The 23,068-nt window shown below is 37.4% G+C and overlaps 1 protein-coding gene across 5 annotated transcripts in view; it reads right to left on the bottom strand.

Moving 5' to 3' along the window:
* The window catches only part of LOC149041405 (ephrin type-A receptor 4-B-like), a 19,124-nt gene extending 888 nt beyond the window's left edge, over window positions 1–18,236 (bottom strand). Inside the window, exons 1-18 of one of the 5 annotated variants that reach the window (XM_089181171.1) lie at window positions 18,088–18,236; window positions 17,005–17,080; window positions 16,050–16,135; window positions 14,704–15,334; window positions 14,293–14,340; window positions 6,540–6,899; window positions 6,114–6,149; window positions 5,050–5,158; window positions 4,325–4,377; window positions 3,764–3,904; window positions 3,280–3,393; window positions 2,971–3,158; window positions 2,121–2,240; window positions 1,859–1,929; window positions 1,521–1,561; window positions 827–923; window positions 464–563; window positions 1–104 (exon numbers count right to left, since the gene is read on the bottom strand). The exon at window positions 1–104 is cut by the window's left edge and continues 888 nt beyond it. In XM_089181171.1, coding sequence (XP_089037297.1) covers window positions 33–104; window positions 464–563; window positions 827–923; window positions 1,521–1,561; window positions 1,859–1,929; window positions 2,121–2,240; window positions 2,971–3,158; window positions 3,280–3,393; window positions 3,764–3,904; window positions 4,325–4,377; window positions 5,050–5,158; window positions 6,114–6,149; window positions 6,540–6,899; window positions 14,293–14,340; window positions 14,704–15,334; window positions 16,050–16,135; window positions 17,005–17,077 — 2,340 coding nt within the window. In that variant the 5' untranslated portion in view covers window positions 17,078–17,080; window positions 18,088–18,236 and the 3' untranslated portion in view covers window positions 1–32. Of the gene's footprint in view, window positions 105–463; window positions 564–826; window positions 924–1,520; window positions 1,562–1,858; window positions 1,930–2,120; window positions 2,241–2,970; window positions 3,159–3,279; window positions 3,394–3,763; window positions 3,905–4,324; window positions 4,378–5,049; window positions 5,159–6,113; window positions 6,150–6,539; window positions 6,900–14,292; window positions 14,341–14,703; window positions 15,335–16,049; window positions 16,136–17,004; window positions 17,118–18,087 lie in introns of all 5 variants that reach the window. The other 4 variants (XM_089181173.1, XM_089181172.1, XR_016179430.1 and 1 more) reach the window with 4 other exon arrangements.
* Window positions 18,237–23,068: the final 4,832 nt, after the last annotated feature.

Below are 23,068 nucleotides of genomic sequence, written 5' to 3'. Positions count from 1 at the left end.
CTGCTTTTTTCGTAAAAATTGAACAGTTTCCATTACTCGTATTCCATCATAATATCAAAGCTAACGTAGTTCGTGCTGTCGTAAACGTCCAAGTTCACATAGATCTGAAGTAGAGATTAGATAAAGGAGATGAATATTAAAGGTTTCTTCAAAGAATACCATATTTAATTGTTTTCAGTGGTGAATCAAGAAATATTTCCCAAGGGTTAGCCATAAACTTTGGTACTCCTCCTCGTCTTCGAATAGTCCAATTGAAAACATTGTATTAAATACAATTAGCTATGACGATGAAGAGTCCAGCCTAGTCTTGCCTTCCCCTTTTTCTATACAACTTCTATTAGAAGAAAAAAATTGAAGTCTATTGGCCAAAAAACGTCCTAACTAAAGATCAGTAAGATCAAAAGTTGTGAAACAATAATGACAGAAAAAATACAAACTTGGCGAGAAATACTTCCAAACAAACCTTGTGATCATTCTGAAGGCTTTTAATCGCAGAGCAAAGCCACTGGAATGTTGGCCTCTTTTGGGGATCATCTTTCCAACAGTCGGTCATAATGGAATACCTAAAATAAAATCTCCAGCACTAAATTTTCGTGTATTGACTTTTACTGTAATTTTTAAAGAGAACATTGGTGAAATGAAATAGTTTATTTTCTTTGTTTTTAAGAGACGTTTTTCAAGAATGCTATCTGAATCGCATGAATTTTTTTGGACAATGTTTTAAGCTCAGATTTCCTATTGAATTAATGTTAAACTGGATGGCCACACAAAATATGACTGCATTGTATTTAAAGGGTGATAGGGTACGATTCACGAATCTACTTACAGTTCTGGTAAGATATGCTCAGGCTTGGGCATACGGTATCCATTTCGCAGCTTTTGTTTTACCTGTTGAGAATCTATCCTTGGATATGGTGATTCGCCTGGAACGATTTACGATAGAAAACAGGTGACAGTGATTTGATATATCGTTTCTTAAATGTAAGATGGTTAGAATCCTTATATTTCCCCGTCATTTAAAGCCTTGGCTGTTTTTCGTAGTACAGGAAATAAGATATATCCAGTGGGAAATGAAATGGAATGACCACGGAATACGTCGAAAAAGTATTGGATCTCCATGTTCTCGTTTCCCCCCTTTTTTTTATTCGCCTACCATAATCATACTTCTCGACAAAAATTCAGTACCTGTTTATTGCCAGTCTCATTTTTTCCAGCAAAACGCAGCGCTAAATGAGTCAGCTTGTGAGAAAGGAACTTCTCTCTCGATCTTTTCTAACCAGGTATAGATTAATTAGTTAGGGTAAAGACTTTTCACTTATATCAAAATAATTTCAATACAGTAGTCAGTATCTACCAGGGTTCTCTTCCTAAAAACTCCAAGAAGTTACTTTATAGACTTTATCATGAAGACTTCCACTATCAACATCATTTCTCGCAAAGAGTTTATGAAATAAAATTAATAAGAGGAGCGTTTGCATTGTCCAATAGCCTGAGTGCTCTCTCCATAATAATATGCATACCGATTGTAAACACCTCCCACATCACAATGCCATAAGACCATCTGCAGAAGAGAGGAATGTTGTAAACGTAATCTTAATAATAATCGTGATCTTGATCGTAATCGTGGTCTCTTTTTTAGCAAAACCACTGTGCATAAAAGGAGGTGTTTTAGTGCAATTGAGAGACAATTATTAAGCCAAAGTTTTCAACAGAGCTCACTGTTTGGTGACAAATGATGCCATATTATTGCGTTGACAAAGGAACTGATTTTACGAGGTAAAGGAACAGCTAAGAATCCAACGCGTAAAGGTTTATCTGCCAAACACAAATCGGACGTAGATAAATCAAAAAAACTTACATATCACTCATAGTTGAACTTATTCCCTCGAAAAGTGACTCTGGAGGCATCCACTTAGTTGGAAGACGAGCCTTAAAAAGTTTGGAAGTTTCAGAATTGATACAAAAACGTAGTGAAATAAAATGGTATAAAAAATGAACTGAATACATGATCACTTTTAATGATTTTAAAAGTATATTATTCCAAATGAGAAAATAAACCAATTAGGAAATAAAGGTCTGCTGTAACAGTTATGGGTAAAAAAAATTTATTCTGAGCTCACCTCACTTTTTCTCGTGTAAATATCTTTCTCCAAACGACGTGCTAAACCAAAATCTGATATCTTGCACACTTTGTTGTCACCCACTAACACATTTCTAGCTGCTAAGTCGCGATGCACAATCTATAATACAACATAACAGTGTTATTCCAAGACTTTTTTAAAACCAATGGCTGCTTTTTCCTTTCCTTTCCGTTTTTGTTTTATTTTCATTTTTTTGTTTTTTTTTTGTTTTCGTTTTTGTTTTGTTTTATTTTGTTTTTTTTTCTGTCGGCATTTCGAAAGGTGTTATGAGTAATTAGTTTAATTGCTCTAGTGATTATAGAGATGCGCTCTGATTGGTCGAGGATTGCGTTATATCTCTCTATAATCACTAATCACCCCGCGCGAGGTGGTTCTAGGATTTCAAAATGGCTGCTTCGCATTTCGTCAATGTAAGTGACAAAAGAGTGATGAGCACGATAGAACAAAATACAATTCTGAAGAAAACAAAAGATACTACTGAGTTTGGCCCACGATTTTTCAAGTTAAAAAAAAAGAAGTTTTTGGTGACTGAAATAACCCTGTTCAATTCTAGTGGAAACTGGCTGCTTATCTCGGTAAGAGTAATCAAATCAACTGTAACAGATTGGTCTCACCGAAAAAAAAGAAAACAATTTACAACAGAATTGGAAAGCACCTGAGCAATTATACCGAAACATTCTTCTTGAGCATTATTCAACAATATTCACTGAGCCTAAAGGAGAACGATTGTTAAATATGTTGTGCGCAAAATGTTTGTAGACAGTTGTTTTTATCTCTCGGTGCATTTAGGTATCTAGATTTGAAAAAGCTGTACCGTTAAGCTATATACCTTCATTGATGACAGATAATTCATCCCATCAGCGATCATCCACGCAAAGGATAACAAATCTTTTTCATCGAGTTCCGAGATTGGTTCTTTTTCTCCTGCGTGCTGACTGTCTTCCATACCCCTGCTCTTACGCAGGTACCCCAACAAATCACCATATGGCAAATACTCTAAAACTATTAGGCGGGGAACTGAAATCGGATAAAAGATAACTTAAGGAAGATTGTTTTTGTTCTGTCAATCAATCCATCAATCGATAAATCGGATTATAACTTAATCAGTTGGAAAAATTAGTTCATAATTAAGATTTACCATTTTCAACACAGTAGCCGTATAGTTTTACCACATGAGCATGAGCTGGCTGAAATGATTTCATGATGTTCAACTCGGAGTGAAAATCTTGCACGTCCTTCGGCGTGGCATCATCTAGAACAGATTTTATCATCCAAATTAAATTACGTGATTTTCATATCTCTCACGGCCCTGAGGCCCGTTTCTCGATTTCCACTGTAACATAATGGGCCCGAAGCCATAATTTTAAATAATAGAGGAGCAGGTTCTGGCATCCTAACCAGTCCGTTTTATTTCCCTAGCTGAAACTTTAGTTATGTAATTCTCAAAATTTTGAAACCCGCATCTAAAATGAAAATGGAACAGCTTTACGGGGCCTGTTAAGTTATCGGGAAATTCGAGAAAGGGGTCCCTGGACAGGAATTAGGTGAACTGTTGATTATTTTAGTCGTTGAATATCATCGAAAACCTTTTTCCATGTCATAAAGAAAGAGAGTAAAAGTACCTTTTAGTGATTTCACAGCAACCTCAGCTTTTCTGGGTTCGTAAAATGCCTTCCAAACTCGACCAAAGTTGCCACTCCCAAGATCTTTAATAGGTTTCATTTTTTCACGGTCAAGTTCGCGAATTGTTTCCATCCCAAAATCTAAGGAAAATTTGAGCAATAGTACGAATGAGTAAATTTTATGATTGCTTTTAGAGTACATTAAAGCCTCGTACATTTTAGATATGAACTCTGCTGGTGTTGTGGAAGATCCCAAAAGGAGTAAAGCAACTATCCAAAAACTCTCGCTTTAGCTGATTTGGAATTTCGTTTCTTGCATACACTTGGTGATCTTCTTGAAGAAAAATTGTTTAAGCATACGGAAAATTCATCGAAAGATCTAACAGAAAAGTTTTCCGGCACATGTTTTGTCTCTAGGTCTTGCTGTTTTTTTCTATGCTTGACGAGTGTACTTGCTCTTGTCTTGTTAGTTGTTTGGTTTCTGGTTTTATTAGTTAATACAGAAAAGCCACTGAGTGAGTCATAACAATAAATGGTAGGAATGATAAGATTGAGACTTACTGTCAAACCCCTCTGTTGCCCTATCTCCATATCTTCTGGGCCACCATCCATTCCTTATGATGAAGTATGTAGTAGTGTGTAGACGACAGAGTAGTTCAGCCCGGTGAGGTAGAGAAACAAGACGTAAAATTGACAGGTATTTTGACTGGAACTCACCAGTCCTGCTCAATTTAAAATCTACGCACATTATCAAAATCGGTGAACTGCTTTAAATTTTATCGTATCCTTACTAGTATACTTCTTGCGGTTCTAATCCATTTTTCATGATAATGGACGTAAGATATAGAAATCGAATATTCAAAATGGTTCGAAGGTATTCATTTAAATCGTTCAAATCCATTTATCATGATAATGGACGTAAGATATAGAAAAAAGAATATTCAAACTGGTTCAAAGGTATTCAACCAAGAGAAAATTGGAACAAGGTTTGTTTTTTGAATTTATTGGATAACATAACCCTGATAACAACTCGAGATAAAAATGGAAAAAGGGGGACAAAACAACTCGACTCAAAACCAAGTTGAAATGCGTTTAATTTGTTCGAATTGTCTTCAGTTTTTCCAGACTGTGTCTGCTTTTGGGATTGTATGGCTTCCTTGCGTTCTGTTAACGTCTTGGAAACGTTCAAGTTGTTTTCGTTTGTGTTCAGATATAGTAATCATGGAACGTTTTCAAGCGCTCAATAGCTATATTCTTCCGTTTTCGATGTCTACTTTTAAACTAACCTTTTCCACAATTTGCAACACACAAAAACCAAGATGCAGAGTACTAACAAAACAACCAATCCAACCAATGCGTAGACAGTCTTCTGATGTCTTGTAGGATTAGGGTCTTCTGAATTTATCACAGCAAAAGATCAATAGCTTTGCAGGTGTTTAAAATCGGAAACAACATTAACTATTTCTTATGGTCTCATGAGCAATTTGACACTCGGGTGATTGTACATGTACGAATGAAATGCAGAACGTTCACTAGAAAGTGTATATTACTTCGGCTCAACAATTAATCAGTGAGTTCAGACTTGTTGGCCGCTTCAAAAGTCCTCCACATTATGTTATTTCCAGCTTATAAAGACCCCTGACGATTTATATTTAAAACCCCTTTTATAGCTGCATTTCCTGAGTTTGAAGTAGGAGAGGCTGGATCTGTTGAGATTACGCAATTTTATCTTTTATCAATCACGAGCAGTGATCATAGAGGTTGGCTGCAATGGCCAAAGTCTACTAGCTTTGGTGTGTGTTTTTAAAGAAAAACAGTTACACATTTAAACATTTCTCAGGAAGAAACAGTTTGTGAGAAAGGAAGAAAAAGTTTCTATGTGTGGAATTTAATAAAGTTTAAAAAACATAAAAAGTCATTCAGGTTTCTTTTCTTGTTCCATTATTATATGGTAAAATTTCACCCTAGAACAGTTTTTCCTAGTGTATTATAAGGTAGGAGAGGCAAAGCAGACAGAGAAACGTAGTCGACCGGTTGAACAGGTTTTTTTTTGTAGTACAAAATAGCCAATTGTCCAAATATCGCGTGATGTTTGAGGTCGTTTCACATGATATTTGTACGTTACTTAGTGTAGCTGGATAATGAAATAGGAAATGCTCGCTAATCTTGGTAATCATCAAGCTCCGCATTTTTTAATACTATACACGTATACCTTAATTCTCCTTGGGTAAGATAATCTGGCGAAATATTACTGTAGCAGTTACTCCTAACCCTGCAGATTATAGTTTCGCTAAATGTCTCTACTTTAAAGTGCTTTGACTATTTCCTTAATTGAAATTCCCTTAGTTACCTTCAGTTCCCGGGATTTGAGTCGGTGTGGCCGCTTCTGCACAAGAGATGCAAAAAAATTGTGGTGAGCATTGCTTAAAAGTGTTATGTTCAGTGTTATGTTCTCATTATTACACTTTTTTTTTGGTGGTATCTTTTCCTTGGGGAGACGTATTTTATTATAAGTAAATCGCGCTATTAAATTTCATTTCAGTTACTGAACATAGAGGCTGTGTTAGTTTGGAGACCTGAGTTTTACGATAGACAGCCCTTGCGAGTAATACATTTGGAAATAGCCGCTTATGATCACTCTCTTTAAGCGTCGGATTTTTGAAGACCATATACCTTTCCCTTGTTTCACATAGAAGCGCGGATGAAACACTCGGCAAGTAAAAGAAGAGTTTTATAGCGAATCTAGCTTCGTTAACTAAAATGTCCCACGACTTGCCTGATCCTTTAGTCCTTATGGTCAATTTTGCAAAATTCCATTCAACTCTGTGTTTTCGTTTGGCCACCTGGCTTACTCTGTTTTTGGCGAAGATTTTGAAAGTGTAATTCGTCAAAGGAGAGAGACCTGCCACAGTCAGATGGTTTATTTCCAGGTCCTTGGTATTTGGAATGTGTTTGATGTCATTGCCACAATCTTCATATAAACAGTCGTGAATGCTGCATATTTTCTGGATACGACAGTCGATTTCATAAGACACGTGAGTCTGATCACCATGTACCACTGGAGGCTGCCATGTTATCTCAACTACACTTTGGTTTACAAAGGAAACCTTGACATCCCTCGGGGAGGATGGTATAACTATTGAAACAGAGTGATGAAAACATGACTTGAATGAGAGACCTTTTTTTGTAGCAAATGACCTGTGTTTTTTGTTTTTACTTCGTCCTAACAAGTTATTTTTTTGTAATAGTGTAGTTTGATCGTCCGGGTGAGTGTAGTCCTGAGAAGGACTGTTGTCGGTAATGGTGACTTACGTTTCGACAACCTGAGCGGAAGTCATCATCAGAGTCAAGTGAGAGGTTGCTGTCAGTTGAATGTACTTAGTCCGGTTAGTATAAACTGATTGGTCAGTTTTGCCGTGATGTTATCGGCTGTAAGACTCAAGTGGAGTAGGTCAGTCGTGATTATTCGGTTTCAATCCGTTAGTGAAGTTAGGTCGTTCTGTTCGGTTCGTTTGAAATATTAATGTCGTGAAGAAGTCGTTTGTATGGTGCCGGTAGTGGTTGACACCTCTTGAGGGAAGTCTGTTCCAGCTTAGTAAACCAGCTTTCCAGGGTCAGTCGTTGAAAGTAGTTGGTGCTGTAGGTTAGGCATTGCGCAGAGTCCTAGTCAATAGTGTGGTTCGTAAGTCGGTGATGTCAGCAATGTGATTGTCAGTCAGTCTAGTTGTGTGGTTTCTGCCAGTCTCACCGATGTAGGAGGCGTGGCAGTCGGAGCAATTGATCTCATATACTGCTCCCTGTCTGTTCCTCGGTTCGTCTTTGTCTTTAACGTTAGTCAGTAACTGATGTAGTGTGGTAATAGGTTTTAGAGAGACGCGGATATTGAATGTTTGTGGGATGCGCGAGATGTTCTCAGATATGCCCTTTATGTATGGTATAGTTGCTATGGTCGTAGGAGTTGTGTTGTCGTTAGCTTCGGTAGTAGTAGTAGGTCGGTGAGTGTTACGTTGGATGAAGTCTTCGTTGTAGTTGTTCTTTGAAAAAACACGGTCAAGGTACTTGTTCTCGTCGGATAAGCTGTCTGTCGTATTGCATACTAGTTGCGCTCGTCGGGTAAGAGTCCTGATGGTAGTGGCTTTGTGTGGTGTCGAATTGTGGGAAGACTCGTCCAGTAATCTGTCGGTATGTGTCAGTTTCTTGTAAACTGTTGTCCGTAGTGAGTTGTAAGCCGTGACGACATGTTACCCCCAGGTTCAAACCATTTACTGTATTAAGAGCTAAAGTCAGCATGCATCAAACAAACAGCGGCAAGTCACCCAAATTTGTTTTCACTCCTACTTTCATAATTTGTAGCCCAATATGTTTTAATAATTGTGGTGTAGTTTTTTTGTGAAAATATATTTTAGTTGTCGAGAAATGACTTTTTTGGTTCGACCGCTCAAATATGCAAATTTTCACCGTAAATATTACCCAAGTTGTGTGACCTCATGTGACGAGTGTACCAGACCTACGGAATTTCTGTGAACGTAATCCTTTGTTTTATCACCTAAACTTGATCCCCTGTCGTTATCGAGGCTGGCAAAAAGCGGGTTGTTGCCTCAACGCTACTGAAATTTTTAGTATTCAGACAGGCAAGCAAAGCGTGATGCCCTGGGAATAAAAACTTTTAGGGGCCTTTTACATGATATCCGAACGAGTTTTGTACAAGAACGAGTCCATACCGGTTGCCACATAATAACCAACGTAAAATTTATTCGAAACGAGTCATTTCTGAGTGAGTTTATTGGGGCTTTCATTAAAGAACGAAACACTCCTTCTGGACGACCTTTTCTACCTGTGCAATGTAAACGCGGCACGGCTGTCATATTTGTATGAATCCTCTGTTGGAGCGAGGAAAGCATTAAAAAAGACAGAAAAGGACATAAACACTTGTTTTTACAGGCTAATTGTTGCCACTCCCACACGGATAAGATTTAAGTACCTTTTACAATTTTATAGCGATCGTTTTCGAAATTCCGGGCGTGCACCCCCGCCCTCTTACGTAAAGGGTCCCCCGGGGGTGCTGATACGTGCAGCACACTTGACATTTAGCAAGGACAAATTCTGATGTGATTTTTGGCGAAGAGAAACAAGTTTTTCTAGCGTCTACTTGCTCCAGACGGCGGAAAGCCAACAAAGTGTTCAGATATTAGTTCAGAAAACTCCGCCTTTGTCTGAATTTTTGGTAGCCTATAGACCAATTCCCAATCGAAACGTAAGTCTGACGTCACGCGTAATTTTGCTCACGGTGGTAAGTAGCCTAATTACCAAAGCCAGATTGTACGAATTTTCCAGACATCTTGAGTAATATCTGTGATACAAGCTTGCCAATTCCCCTATCAGCTTTTGGAATCGACTTAACCCTACCTTTACCATGGCCGAACATTTCTTTTAGCACCCTACATCTGCTACTGAACACTTTTGAACAGATTTGGTCTGTGAGTGGGGCAATTAGAAAAATCATAGATTAGAAATTAGAAAAATCATAGATATCAGCCTATTTACATCCTGGGTGACCTAAACTGCAACTTGTTAAACTCATCCGATCCTGCTTCTCAAGCCCTCGTCAATTTCTGTGCGTCCTTTAATTTATCTCAGATGATAACACAACCAACAAGGGTCACAGAGTCGTCTGCAACCTTGATTGATGTTATCCTGACCTCACATGAAAACTTAATAATCGACACAAAAGTCTTGCCTTCTTCCATCAGCGACCACGATTTAATCTATGCCGTACTTAAACTCAAAAGGCAACGTCCTAAGCCAGTATATATCACGACAAGAATTTTCAAGAACTACCAGCAAGATGATTTTCTCCGGGATATTTCAATGGTTCCTTGGTGCATCGTCGATTGTTTTGATGATATTGACGACCGCGTCTACGCTCTTAACACATTATTCAGTGAAGTCCTTGACAAACGCGCACCAATCAAAAAAGTTAAGATTCGAGGAAGACCTAGCCCTTACATAGCTGACGAGATCAGAGAGCTCATGAAATCTAGGGACCGGTGGAGAAAGATAGCAAGAAGAACAGGTAAACCTGATGCTTGGACCACCTATAAAAACCTTAGGAATGACGTCAAGAGAAAAATAAGATCAGCTGAGCGCGCTTTCGCCGCGGACCAGATCACAAGCAATCCCAACAACTCAAGCCAGTTGTGGAAGACTATTCGATCTTTCATTCCAAAAAAGTCTGCCAGCGTGAGATCATTTAGCAAAGATGACAGGACCGTCGCAAACGATTTTAATCGGTTCTTTACGTCTGTTGGCCAAGTTGCTGTTGACAAGATTAATTCACTTGCTAATGAATGCAATTTTGATCTTTCGCTACCTGTGCCTGATCCTGCAATTTCCCCAGTGACTGATCAATTCAATTTTACGCACGTGGATTGTTATGAAGTCGCCCAGATTGTCAGGTCAATGCCAGCTAATAAGTCATCTGGGATTGACAACATTCCAGTACGTGTAATCAAAGATAGCCTTCCTGCTACTCTCCCAGTGATTACATCCATAATCAACGCTTCTTTCAAGCATGGAAAGTTTCCTCGATCTTGGAAATTAGCTGTCGTGTCGCCTATCCTAAAAGATGGAAATCACGAAGAACCTAACAACAATAGGCCTATTTCTCTCTTGCCCATCCTTTCGAAAGTATGCGAAAGGGTGGCGCTTAGTCAAATTATGCCTCATCTAGTGTCAAATGAAAGGTAATCTACTCGGCAAAGTGGCAATAAGAAATTGCACTTTACGGAAACCTCTTTAATACGAACTACTGATACTCTCTTAAGTGCGATCGATGAGAAGAAAGTTACCGCTGTTGTTTTACTTGATATGAGCAAAGCCTTCGATACTATAAGCCATGGAATATTGCTCAATAAACTGTTGAACGTTGGAATCTCACCATCAAGCATTGCTTGGTTTACCAGCTACCTCTCCGACCGCCGACAAGTTGTGCGCATAAATTCTGAGTTGTCTGATCCTCTACCCGTTGTATCAGGCGTGCCTCAAGGAAGCATTCTTGGACCTATGTTGTTCAGTATTTATGTAAACGACTTACCACTCGCCCCCCTTTCCTGTTTTACTGAAAGTTACGTCGATGACACAAAACTTTACATTTCTTTCCCAGTCCACGACTGGGCTAAATCTGTCACCGATTTAAACGCCGATCTTTTACATATTCGAAACTGGTGCTTCAATAATCGTCTTCTTTTGAATCCTGATAAAACCAAACTCATTGTTTACGGAAGTCGACAAAGGCTACTAAACCTCCCCGATATCCGTCTCTCCCTCTCAGGAAAAGAGCTGACACCGGAGCACGTCGTTAAAGACCTAGGTGTGATTTTTGATTCGAACCTAACTTTCCACGAGCACATTGTTAAAACTGTTTCCACCTGTTTCTCAAGTTTGGCCCAGATTAATCGTGTTAAGCACGTATTTGACAGATCGACTTTAATTACTATAATTAACACTTTAGTATTTAGTAAGTTGTTTTATTGTTCCTCCGTCTGGTCCAATGCTGCTGACACTAACCTCCTTAAGCTCCAAGCGATCCAGAACTTTGCAGCCCGGATTATTTGTGGATCCAGAAAACTTGACCACGTTACTCCGCTTTTGAAAGAACTGCATTGGCCACCTATTAAATCTTAGCTATACTTCCGTGACGCCGTGCTTGCTTTTAAATGTATGACTGTATGACTCCTACTTACCTCTCTTCGAAGTTTCTAACGCGCGGTAATGTTAGCGGTCGCACGACCAGAAGCTCCCAACTGTTGCACATACCATTATACAAAACTAAATCTGGACAAAGAACTTTTTATTATCGCACTGTCAGCCTGTGGAACAGTTTAGATAATGATCTTAAACTTTGTAATTCTTCTTCTAATTTTAAGCGTAAACTTAGGGCCAAATCAATATTATTTGCTGCTTTTCTTTCTCCTCGGTCCTAGTTTTTAATCATATCATATATTTTTTATTGCCCTTTTTTTAAAGTTTCTTAGTTTTTATCTTACCCATTTTATCGTACCTTCTTAAAGTTTCTTAGTTGTAATTTTCGTAATTATTTTTAGCTTTATAGATTAAACATTTTTATTATTGTAATTATTAATTGTCACTGAAAAGCCCTCTTAAGGAGTGTCAATAAAGTTTGTATTGTATCTTTTGGCGAAAGCAGGTATGGACCCCCCTTCGCAGATTTGGACTCTCCACAAAACTTTTCTTTTAAGCATCGTTTGTATCATATTTGGTAACTAACTCTATTTGCAAGCTTTTTGTCGATGTTCTTTTCAATTACAACACAACATTCCTCAATAAAGGTGAAGAAAAACAGCCATTTCGTTCCAATCCTGCCGCATTTATTATAGCGGGTCGTACATTATACGCAAGAATTAGATGCGAACAAACTACTGCATTCAAACGATTGAAATTGTAACAATAAGTCTTTGCTTCTTCTGATGCGAATCAACATTGATACGAAACGTCATAACAATAGTCACAAAAATAACTCAGTCTGATTTTCTAATTAAATAACATAAACAGTTTCTGAACAAGAACGAAGTAACAACTCCTACTACAAGTCGTTCGTAAAACCTATGATAAGAAAAAATGTTTCGCCAGCGGATTTGGACCGGGGGGGTCCATATCCGCCAGCAGATTTGGACCGGGGGGTCCATATCCGCTAGTGGATTTGGACCGGGGGGTCAAAATCCGCTAGGACACCGACACGCGACAAAACAAGATCAACTTCATGTTCTGGATCTGAAAACTTCCAACTCCGCAAGTGTCTTGAAATGTCTTTTTAACAATCACGCAAGGGAACGACTTGGTCTTCTCGATAACTAAACCCACAAGTTCCACCAGCGAACGATTTAACTAAACAGCAAATCTCCAGTTTAGCATGTAAGATAAGACGCTTATAAAACAGATCAGTTAGCTAAATCAGTATGTAGCTTGTCAATCAAATTGACTATTGTAACCATACTTTGACTTCAGCCGGCAAAGGAGTCATTAATGGATCTGGACATTTTAGTTTTCTGAATGCAGTAATTCCTGAAAGATTTTTCTAGATGTCATGCAAAGAGGAAAAAAACCCATCTCTTAGTATTTCGGAGGTTGACTCATCTTTGAATTTCTTTGTCACGCTTGTCACGCAACTGATAAAATATGATAGAGAAGATATATAAACTGGAACTCAAATCTGGCTAGAATGTAGTAGGGCATAATTAACGTGATCATCGAAACAGCTAATAAAATCATAAATAAACAAGGTAAGAGTGTTATGTTAGATTTTTTTGCAAATTGTAGTGATTTATGCCAGTTAAGGGTGGCGACAAGTAGACGCACCATGTATATTTCATAGTCGCTATAAAGTAAATTTTGCCGGACTTCGAGTTCGTCTCAACATAGAACAACACAATTACACAAGGAAATTTTCACAGTAACTTTATAACCATTCTTTTGTCTTATAAAAGCTTGAAGCTCAGTAGATTTTGTCATATTGGTCATTGTTAAAACTGTCTTTGTTTTGATGCTACTTTTCGACATAGGAAAAGTATGTCGGACAAAAATATTCACCAATAAATAAATATTTCTTTGCCAGCTTCAATAACGACAGGGGATTAAGTTTAGATGATAAAACAAAGGATTATGTTCACAGAAATACCGTAGGTCTAGTACATTCGTCACATGAGGTCACACAACTCGGGTAATATTCACGGTGAAATTTGCATATTTGAGCGGTCGAACCAAAAAAGTCATTTCTCGAAAACTAAAATATATTTTCGCAAAAAAAAACTACACCACAATTATTAGAACATATTGGGCTACAAAATATGAAAGTAGGAGAGAAAACGAATTTTGGGCGACTTGCCACAATATTTCAAATTTGTTCGATGGATGCTGACATCCTCTCTTAAGTTATTTTTTAAAACATCGAAATTTGAAAGGAATGAAATTTGAAATGCAGGAACCGTATCACGCACTCGTCCAGAGATCTGAAATATTGACATTAACGGTTTGACAAAAAAAACCTCTCCATGTGTGAAAGGCGAAGGAGATAATAAAAGCTTGACGAATTTTCGATTAAATTTCCTCGTTTTAAATTTAGACAGAAATTACCGTGTAAAAGATACACTCTTTTTTAAGAAACGATATCAATTTTAATAAACTTTTTTTTTTAAAATGAATGTTGCAGGCTAACAACGTTCCCCTTAAAGTTCGATGGTGAGCTTCAAGAGTGTGTTCCATTTCATCACTTCCCCACTTGTTCGCAGAGGGAGGAACCGAGTTGATTGAATTGCATTTTTTCTCTCAGTACTCCATTAAATTCCGAAGATTTGTTTCAAATGGCAGCCTTTCCTGAGCCCAATGCATTTCTACATGTTATAACTAATTATGACATCGCATAAGTTGCAAATTTGTGCAACGCAAGAACGAACAAAAAAGGACCAACGTCGAATTTTATGTGTCCTGGGCATTGATTTCGTTTGTTTCCTTACCTGTACAATTTAGGCCAGTCTGATCGTTATATTTTCCAACTGGACAATCTAGAAAAAAGATTATTATGTAAGGCGTGTTTCCCTCTGATAATTTACGGTCTATTTGCTATTCAATTACACACGGTTTTCTTCCTCTACCGATGAAGTAAGTTTCAAGCTATGCCGTGATTAGTTATACATTTGACAACTTTCTCCTGGAAGTTAAAAGATAAGATATCAGTTTTCTTTTATAAAATCCTGTTTTTTTTGCTTTTCATCGATACGCGAATGTATTTTTTCTCTCAAAATGCATTATTTTATCTCCCAAGAGCCCAAATGTGTTTAAGTTCAAGTGCTAGTTAATTAACGTTTTCGACATTATATTGTTGTGGCTTTCTTACGAGCGTTGTTATAGGTCTTTAAGTCAATTACCTTTGCATTTTCCTCTTACATTTTCCCTGTCCTCCATGCATATACATCTTCCTGTAAGGGAGGTGATGTTCCATACTCCGTCGCTTTGGCAGTTTGCACTTAGAATACCTTGTTCTGACACGGTATTTGAGACACAACCACCTACAACTGGCTCTGAGTCGTTTGCTGGGGCCATTGTTCTTGGTAAAGTGACTAAGCCACCAACATGAATTAATTCTGGGCAAACATAATATTTAACGGTAACGGAGAAAAGGTCACTACATGAGCCCTCGTCGTGAAATGCCAATACGATGTACTTTCTTGTAACCACTGCTCTAAATGTTTGAGTAATATTGGTGCTAAGGGCTGGTGCACTAATTTTAGCAATTTTGTCATACGAGCCATTGTTTGTCAGAGGGTTGGGTTCAGATTTTTGCCAAGAACGAAACATATATAAGTCGAAATACTCTTTGCAATATTTTCCTCCATTGTCAGGATAAGAAGAACAGTTTTTTATTTTGAACTTAATGGTAATGTGGACTACTTTCACTCCACCTTGGATCTCTATAGGATTACTTCTGAGCCAGTTGTTTGGTTGTGGAAATGCATCCAGAGAAACATCACAGGTCGAGTAGTGTATGTCTGTCCTCCACTATGACGAGAAATCAGTTCAGATTGTTAAATAGTTTTAAAGGAGCAGGTTATAAGTTTCTGTCTCTTGCAAAATACCTTTCCGATGTGACCAAGCTATTTGGTCACATCGAAAATTTGGCTGAATGGTTCATTGACCAAAATAATTTGCACAGAGCTTAACGATTTAACGCGACTTCAGTTTCGCAATTTATAACTCCAATTAAAATATTTCCGATTATCGTTAGCATTGCTTTTGAACAGAGCTACATGCACAATAGTTCCGATTGCAAACGTGCATGTATCGTAAGCGCGTAGGGTAAGCATATCTTGCTAAACAGGAAGTATAAACTAGAAAATTGCCATTGTAGCACTGCATATTGATTACTATCTGCATGGAATGATAACAAAATCAATTTTAAGGAATTTGTAGCGGAATGCATGCAGGGGAACATAACGATTAAATGTAAGAAGCTTTCTCATAAATTCCTAAAGCTGAGTGTTCTTACTGCAAATATACAGTATCAGGTTTGCAAAACCGCTTCGATTTCCACCGTAATTGACCTTTAAATTTTCTTTGGCCACTAAAACGTTTAGGAACTAGACTTTTTTTTTTATTAGTCAATAACTAAGGGTGCAAGGGAGATTTTGAAGTGAAAAAAAAAATTTGTTTGACCTCGCTCATGTTGCAGTGGTATTTAAAATAGTAATTAGTGATATGGATATTAGGATCTCACCCCAGAAGGTCCATTTTCTGTTGTTGGCGGCTTTGAAGGATGCCAGTGAGAGTTTTCAGATTGTGTCGGCTGTTTTTCTAAAATGACTTTGGAGAAAAAAGGTCAAGGGCTTAGTAATGGTTCCAAAAAAGCGCTTTATTGTACAAAGAATGCACGGCAATCGTATGGAATTCACATGCAAAAACAGCTTGATTGTTTAGATAAAAAGATACAGGACTTGTGACATTTGTATAACCTTTGCTTGGGGTTTATAAACTTCAAATAGAAATGAAGTGACCAAAATTTTATTACTCTTCGTTTCGTTCAATTTCAGTTTTTCACGTAATGTAAAAGCAGTATTTTGCGTTAATGTAATTGCTCAGGTGATTATAAAGATTCTGACGCTATAATTGGTCAAGGATTGTGTCCTGTCTCTCCATAATAACCTTCCGCAAGAGGATCTAGTGAGGGTGCTGAATTTCAAAATGTCTGCCAAGTGTTTTGTCAATGTTACTAGGGAACAGATGAACGTGATGGAAAAAATTTCAATTCCAGAGAGCACTAGAGATGCTATTAAGTTTGGCGTGACACTTTTCAAAATTGAGATTTGAAAATTTTCATGAAAAACCAGAAAAATTCTTGTGGAAGTCGACTGGTTTTCTCGATACGAGCAATTAAAACAATTGTAACAAAATATTCGCAAGGCTTTCTTTATGCACAGAATGGTTTTAACAAAAAAACGAATTCAGTAGGTTCGAAACCTACTAAGCAATTATACTAGAACAATTATTCGCCTCAAGCTCTTCGAATGTTGCTAATTAATTCAACGATACTCACTTAGCCTTTAGTGAATAATTGTTCAATAACATTAAATATCGATGAATTTCATTGCACACAATTATTTGCCTACTTTCTAATAATTTATGTAATTTGATACTACCTTTATTACAAAATGTTACAAGCAAACATTTCTTACCTACTTCCGCAGATGAAAAGGTAAAAACCCGTAGGAGAGTACACATTGAAAGAAACCAGTGATCCATTCGCATTTACTAGAGCGATAGAGCAAAAATGTTCTTATGCCCCCTACTAGTTAAAAAACGACATGTTGATATTTTGAATGGATTTGGAACGTTATATTAATACTTACTCTGCTAATCAGGACGATAAATCGAAGTTTATATTGATCAATTGTATTTCTATTTAGGAAGGTAAAGGATGAATGAACTTACAATCTGAAAGTATTCAGACGTAGTCGTGACTAAGATGAAAACAATTTCACAGTAAAATAGATTGTTGAAAACTCATGACTAAATAAGGAAACTTAGCTCATAACAAAAGATTTTTTCAGGGCGGTCTGACTGAATTTTTTAGCCGAAACGTGATTGCGATGATGGCAATGAAACATAGACTTGCCAGTAACAATTCTCAATGGTCTTACGTTGCCCTTGCATTTATAAACCGCGTCCTTTTTTTTTTTTTTTTAATTCATTTCCATTAATCAATCATCTTTGACTGACGCCCTAACAAGATCACTGGAGTGTTAAGTATGCTGATGGCGAGTTTATTACATAAATAGTTTTGCAGTCACAGAAGCGTATACTTGAACCAAGAAAAGGTTATGGAATTCTTTAGTAGTTTTCAAATTTGCGACGATCGTGCAGGTGTCATTTATGAATTTGCTATTTTGAAAACCGGGTGGCATCTACCGCTAAACGTTGTGTCCATCCCTGACACTCTTGTATTCCATAAACACGCGATCACGTTTACATGTATATTTAGCTTTGGCCTTTGGGTATTCATTCCCGTTCTGTAGGAAACTACATCGTAATTCTTTTCTTTCGTTCACTGATTAGCTCAACTTTAGGTAAGTTTTCTGAGTTTAAGAGTACTTAGTTTTCATAAAGAATGCAGAAAACTTTCTCCTCAACTGCGACTTAAACGGAAAAAGGAAATCGTATGGAAACTAAAATTAGCAACCTAACTCTCGTTCATACGAAATAATGTAACCGTTACAAATCCATTACTAAGTAACTGATAATACAACTATGGTACTCACAGTTACAAGTCGATCCAGTGATCCTTATTCCTTAAAAGATTCCACACATCGGGGCCGGCAAACAAATTTCAGCTTACTTCCTCAGTGCTGAGACTAAATGTGCTGAGCAAGTAACACTGTGGTCTAACGAATGCGCATGTGCAAATATTGAAATGACAAGGAGGCGGACGGAAATCGTGCCTTCAGGCTGTCAGATCCAAGGTGCGCCGCTGAAGATTTTAGTAGTCACATAACCAAGTTTCTAACGGTGTCAAAAAGCGTGTGACATTTACCTAAAGCTCAAAATCATTTTGGAGAATAAAAAAAATATATAGTTAAATAAACTTATCAGTTTGCCTCATGTTTTCCTCTTCCTCTCTTTTACATAAGAAGGTTTCATTTTTTTTCGTAAATTTTGCGTGACAGCAGTTGTTGTTTTTTTACAGAGTGTTTTCCTATTTTGTGTGGCGGTTGGACAAAGCTAATCTCCTTGCACAAGCCTTAACTTTGACCGCTGTGTCCTTGTGGATGGAAGTGTAAGATTTGGAGCCGGAGACAAAATTGGTCACAAGAAATATGTTTTATGTCCAAAAATATATCCGAACATTAACTGCTGGTGCACTGAACTAGGTATGCTGTACTGAGCTGGGTGCGTAAAGAAACTTGAAATATTTGAAGTTAATGAACTCTTGGGGGACTAACTTTTAGTCCTAACTTGGGTATATGTGTGAGTTTTTTTAGGCCAAGATGTTTGAATGAAAAGCCGGTATAGCTACCTTTTTTTTCAGGTTGACCTGCTTGCGAAGTTTTACAACTCTAATATTTAAGAGGGCTTCCAGAGCCCTACATCAGTGCTTTCTCAAATGTATGACAAGACTTTCTTAAATACGACTAAGACCTTTTTTAGCCTCACACACTTCGTTTAAGACGAGAATGCAACCGTGCATTTTACTTCTACTTGCATATCAAGGAGGTTAAATCTTTAATGAGTTATGTTCTTGATAACTCCTTGTCCGTCATCCTATCAAAGTTAATATAGTTCTTGCCGTCGTAGATTTAACAAAAAATCTAGGTCTGGATAAGAGATTGGATAAAGATGAAACAAGGAATACGTTTAGTTTGGTACCTTTTCCTTCCTTCTTAGAGCACAGTAAAACACAGTATCAGAAATATACCGACAATGCATGAAATGTCTGAGATATTCTACTCTCCCTCCCAACCCCTTCTCTCTCCAGAATGTCCCATGAGTGCGCAAACTCGATATAAACCTCTAGTTTTCAAGTCAAAGAACGCCATTACCAGAAAAGAGTAAAATTTAAGTTCCGATCTAATTACAGGAAAAAACATAAACATTGGGGAAATACTTTCAAACAAACCCTACGATAATCCAGAAGCCGTTTGATCGCGGAACAAACCGTTCGAATGCCGGCCTCTTTGAGGGCTCTTCTTCCCAATATTCCTTGATAATAGAATACCTGAAATAAAAATAACTGACGTTTAATAAGTTATTTATTCCTGGCATTGATATTATTTGTAATAGTAGTTTGAGATAGAACAGGGAAAGAATGAAAGGGATAATTTACTCTCTTCTTAACGGACTTTTTAGACCACTTTTTCAGCAAGAATTTCTCTTGAATTCAGGCTTAACTGAAAAGTCGTAGGAATATGAAAGAAGACAAACATTTCCTATAACATCACAGATTTAGTTTAGGAATGAAGTTAAAGGCAAATGGAAGAAATTCAACACTAATCTTGCTCACTTTTCGGCATCAATAGCCGAAAATAAAGTGAGAAATATTTATTCCATTTAAATGCAATTGCTTTACCTTTGGTGGACTATAGGAAGACGAGCCATGAAATTGGGCAATGCAAAAATAAATAAAAATACAAAGCGATATCAAAATGAAACAATATATAATGGTAATAAGACCGAATGGAGTACAATTCGGCCCGTAATCATAGGAGTGGTTCACAAAATCAGACGACTACGAAGCTTTGAAGTTTTGATTAATAATACAACAATGGGTTTCTGGGGACTCAGAGTATTAACGCGCGTACGTGTTACGAAAAATTGTCTAAGTTAAGTCCTAGAACATTCTATAGAACAGTTTAGAACCCGAGGTCATCCATTCGTGACCTTCTTGCATAAGAACATTCTGGAACGTTCTATTTCTTATGTAATTGCTCTGATTTAGAAACTGTGTTAATCTACTTAATTTGGATCTTTAGAGAAGTTTTTAGATCCTTGGACTTTATGTATACAAGAGCGATAGTTTCGCCAAAAAATAAAAGAGAGAAGTGTGAAGAAGCTTAGTGCTGTAAATTCGAGAAGTCAAATACGTGGAAATAAATCATTTTGTTCAATGCTGTTACCGAAGATCCTGAGTTTTGTCTAGGAACATTGCATTCGAGGAAAAAGAGTAGTCTGTTTATTTAAATGATCTATACTTTGTGGCCGCGTTAATTATCGTTACAACTGAGTAATCGGTAAGTGATTTCTTTCACCAACAGACGCAGCTCAGGTCTTTGTTAGACGAGCATGAGTGATGTCTTCAGTTTAAGTTGCCTGAATGTTGATTGGGAGGAATACCTCGCGCACACCTGGAATATTCGTATTAACTACACTCCAATACCTGTCGTCAATAATCAGCATTGACTTATTTTTATAAGTACACTATGGATTTATTGTACTCCTACAATATTCTAGAGTATTACAGCACGTGATGCATCTAACAGCTATTGTAACATAAAGCGTGTCTATTTGCCTGCTATTTTGCATCGTTGCAGATCGTAGAGCGTGCTTCGCTCATATGTTATTATTTGCCAAATTCTTCTAGCATATACCAGCTGTGAAAGGATTTTATTGTGATTTGCCCTATTTAGCTTCGAATAGCATCAAGTTCATCTTCATTGATACCAAATACTCTATACCATCAGCAATCATCCATGCAAAGGAAAAGAGGTCCTTATCTGTAAGTGCTGAGCTTGGCCTCTTTTCTCCTGTATTATAAATGTCCTCGATCCCTCTGCTCTTTAGCAGGTATCCCAACAAATCACCCTATGGTAAATACTCCAAAACTATAGGGAAGGGATCTGGAATCGAGCAATAGCCAAGGTTATTCCACTTCGTCAAATAATCAATAAGGTATATCAACCCACCATCGACAAGTACATTTTTCAATGCAGCAACCGATGAGTGTTACAACATGAGGATGAGGCTACAAGGATCTCAAAAGGTCCAACTCATGATCAATAAGAAAATAAGGCACGTCTTTCGGCGTGGCTTTATCTAAAAAGCAACTTTAAGATTCAATTTAAATAGTTGAACATAGAGAAGAATAATGTCAAGGAGAACCCTTGTCACATGTTTAACAGACTCAGACAAGAATGTACGGTTAAATTTGAAATGTCGGGTGAATTGAACGCGCTCTGTTCTCTTGCGCTCTGTTCTGTTGTAGAGCACTTAGGAAGCGGCTAGTTGATGATAACATCGGAACGTCGAGTATGATTATAAAAAAAGGATTCCCTTTTTCCATAACGTAAGGAAAAGTCATTTTAAATTTGTTAGTGATAGAATTAAAGGCATTTGACTACTCTATCCCTCCATAGCGTAATGAAAAGCCTTTTGAAAATTGTAACAAGTAAATTTAAGAGACAAGTCATTATTTATGGCCTGAAGGGTCAAATGATTTTTAGGGGGAATAATACGGTTTTCAGGAGAAACGAAGAGGGAGTAGTCGTCGTTGATAGAGTATAAAGGAAGAATATAAAGGGAGCACAACAGAAAATTGACCACCAATAAGAAGGAATGATTAGAATAATACAGAGCCTTAGGGGAGAGGGGGCAGATCAATTTTGATGTAATTTTGATGTCACAACCAAAATCCTCCAACCCCTCCTCCCCGCTGTGATAAATAATGTCAAGATTAAAGACGTTTGACAACATTCGTTCATGATAAGTAGAAATTTCCTTCTGCGAATTGATCACCAACTCAGTTACTAGCAGAAAATGTTCGTAGTTTCTTGATTACGTTATGTACATCATGATCTCTATTCTGCATCCATGCCACATCTATCCAATCGAGCTGATACCCATTTCTTTCAATTTTTTCTCCTTCAGTTCAATGACTTTGTTCATATCATCGATTCTTGCTGCTCGGAATAATTCGGAATACTTTTAAAATTGATGTGTTGTAGCCACTCGTCTTCTGACTGGAATTCTGGGGTATGGTTTGCTCTAAGACTGGAATAATGTATAAATAAATCAGTAAGGATTTTTTAAGGGAGCGTTTTTAACCAAGGACTAAAAAATGCCTTGAATTTCCCTTTTTTATGAGCTTTTTCGCTTCAATTAATTGTTTGTAACGTACTTTTTGCGTCCTCCGGGTCCGCCACCAAAATTTAAACACCTCGAATACGAAATATTCAAATGCTCTGTAATCCGCTTAACGCAAATCAAGAGAGAACAATTTGGAAGAACTTCGAAGCCTTTATTTTTTCTTTGTTAAGAAGGTTGATGGAGAGTTGTAGAAAAGTACGAAATCAAGGAGAAGTGAACATTTACACTTGTAGATTCATAGATGACATAAAAAAAAGACAAAAAGAAAATCAAATGATAGAAAGTGATCTTTATCAATGATCCTTGGCTACTTTCCTTGACGAAAAGACATATTCTGCTATAACAAGTTCATCCGGGCGATTGACAATGTTAGAAAAACTGGGCCGTTTGATTTTGTCTTGATGCTAGCATTCGATCATTAAACTATGGATGATTTTTGGACATCCCTGTACTAACAGAAAAGTTATATAAGGATAAGCTTTAAATGGGAAGGATTTATAAATCTGAAATATTTTAAAATCCCTAAAAGAGTTTTCACCTAAACTCTTGATGTGACTGTATTTTCAATTGTTTTATAGCGTAGTCAACATTTAATGCTAGGAGAAGACGGAGCAAATTTTTCTAAGGGGGAAATCACGTGGTTTAAAGAGAGAGCGGAGTGGG

Source organism: Pocillopora damicornis, chromosome 8 (assembly GCF_964200805.1).
Source record: "Pocillopora damicornis chromosome 8, jaPocDami1.2, whole genome shotgun sequence".
Taxonomy (NCBI): Eukaryota; Metazoa; Cnidaria; class Anthozoa; order Scleractinia; family Pocilloporidae; genus Pocillopora; species Pocillopora damicornis.
The sequence above is the reverse complement of the archived record's forward strand: the minus strand, read 5'-3'. Positions and strand labels throughout refer to the sequence as shown.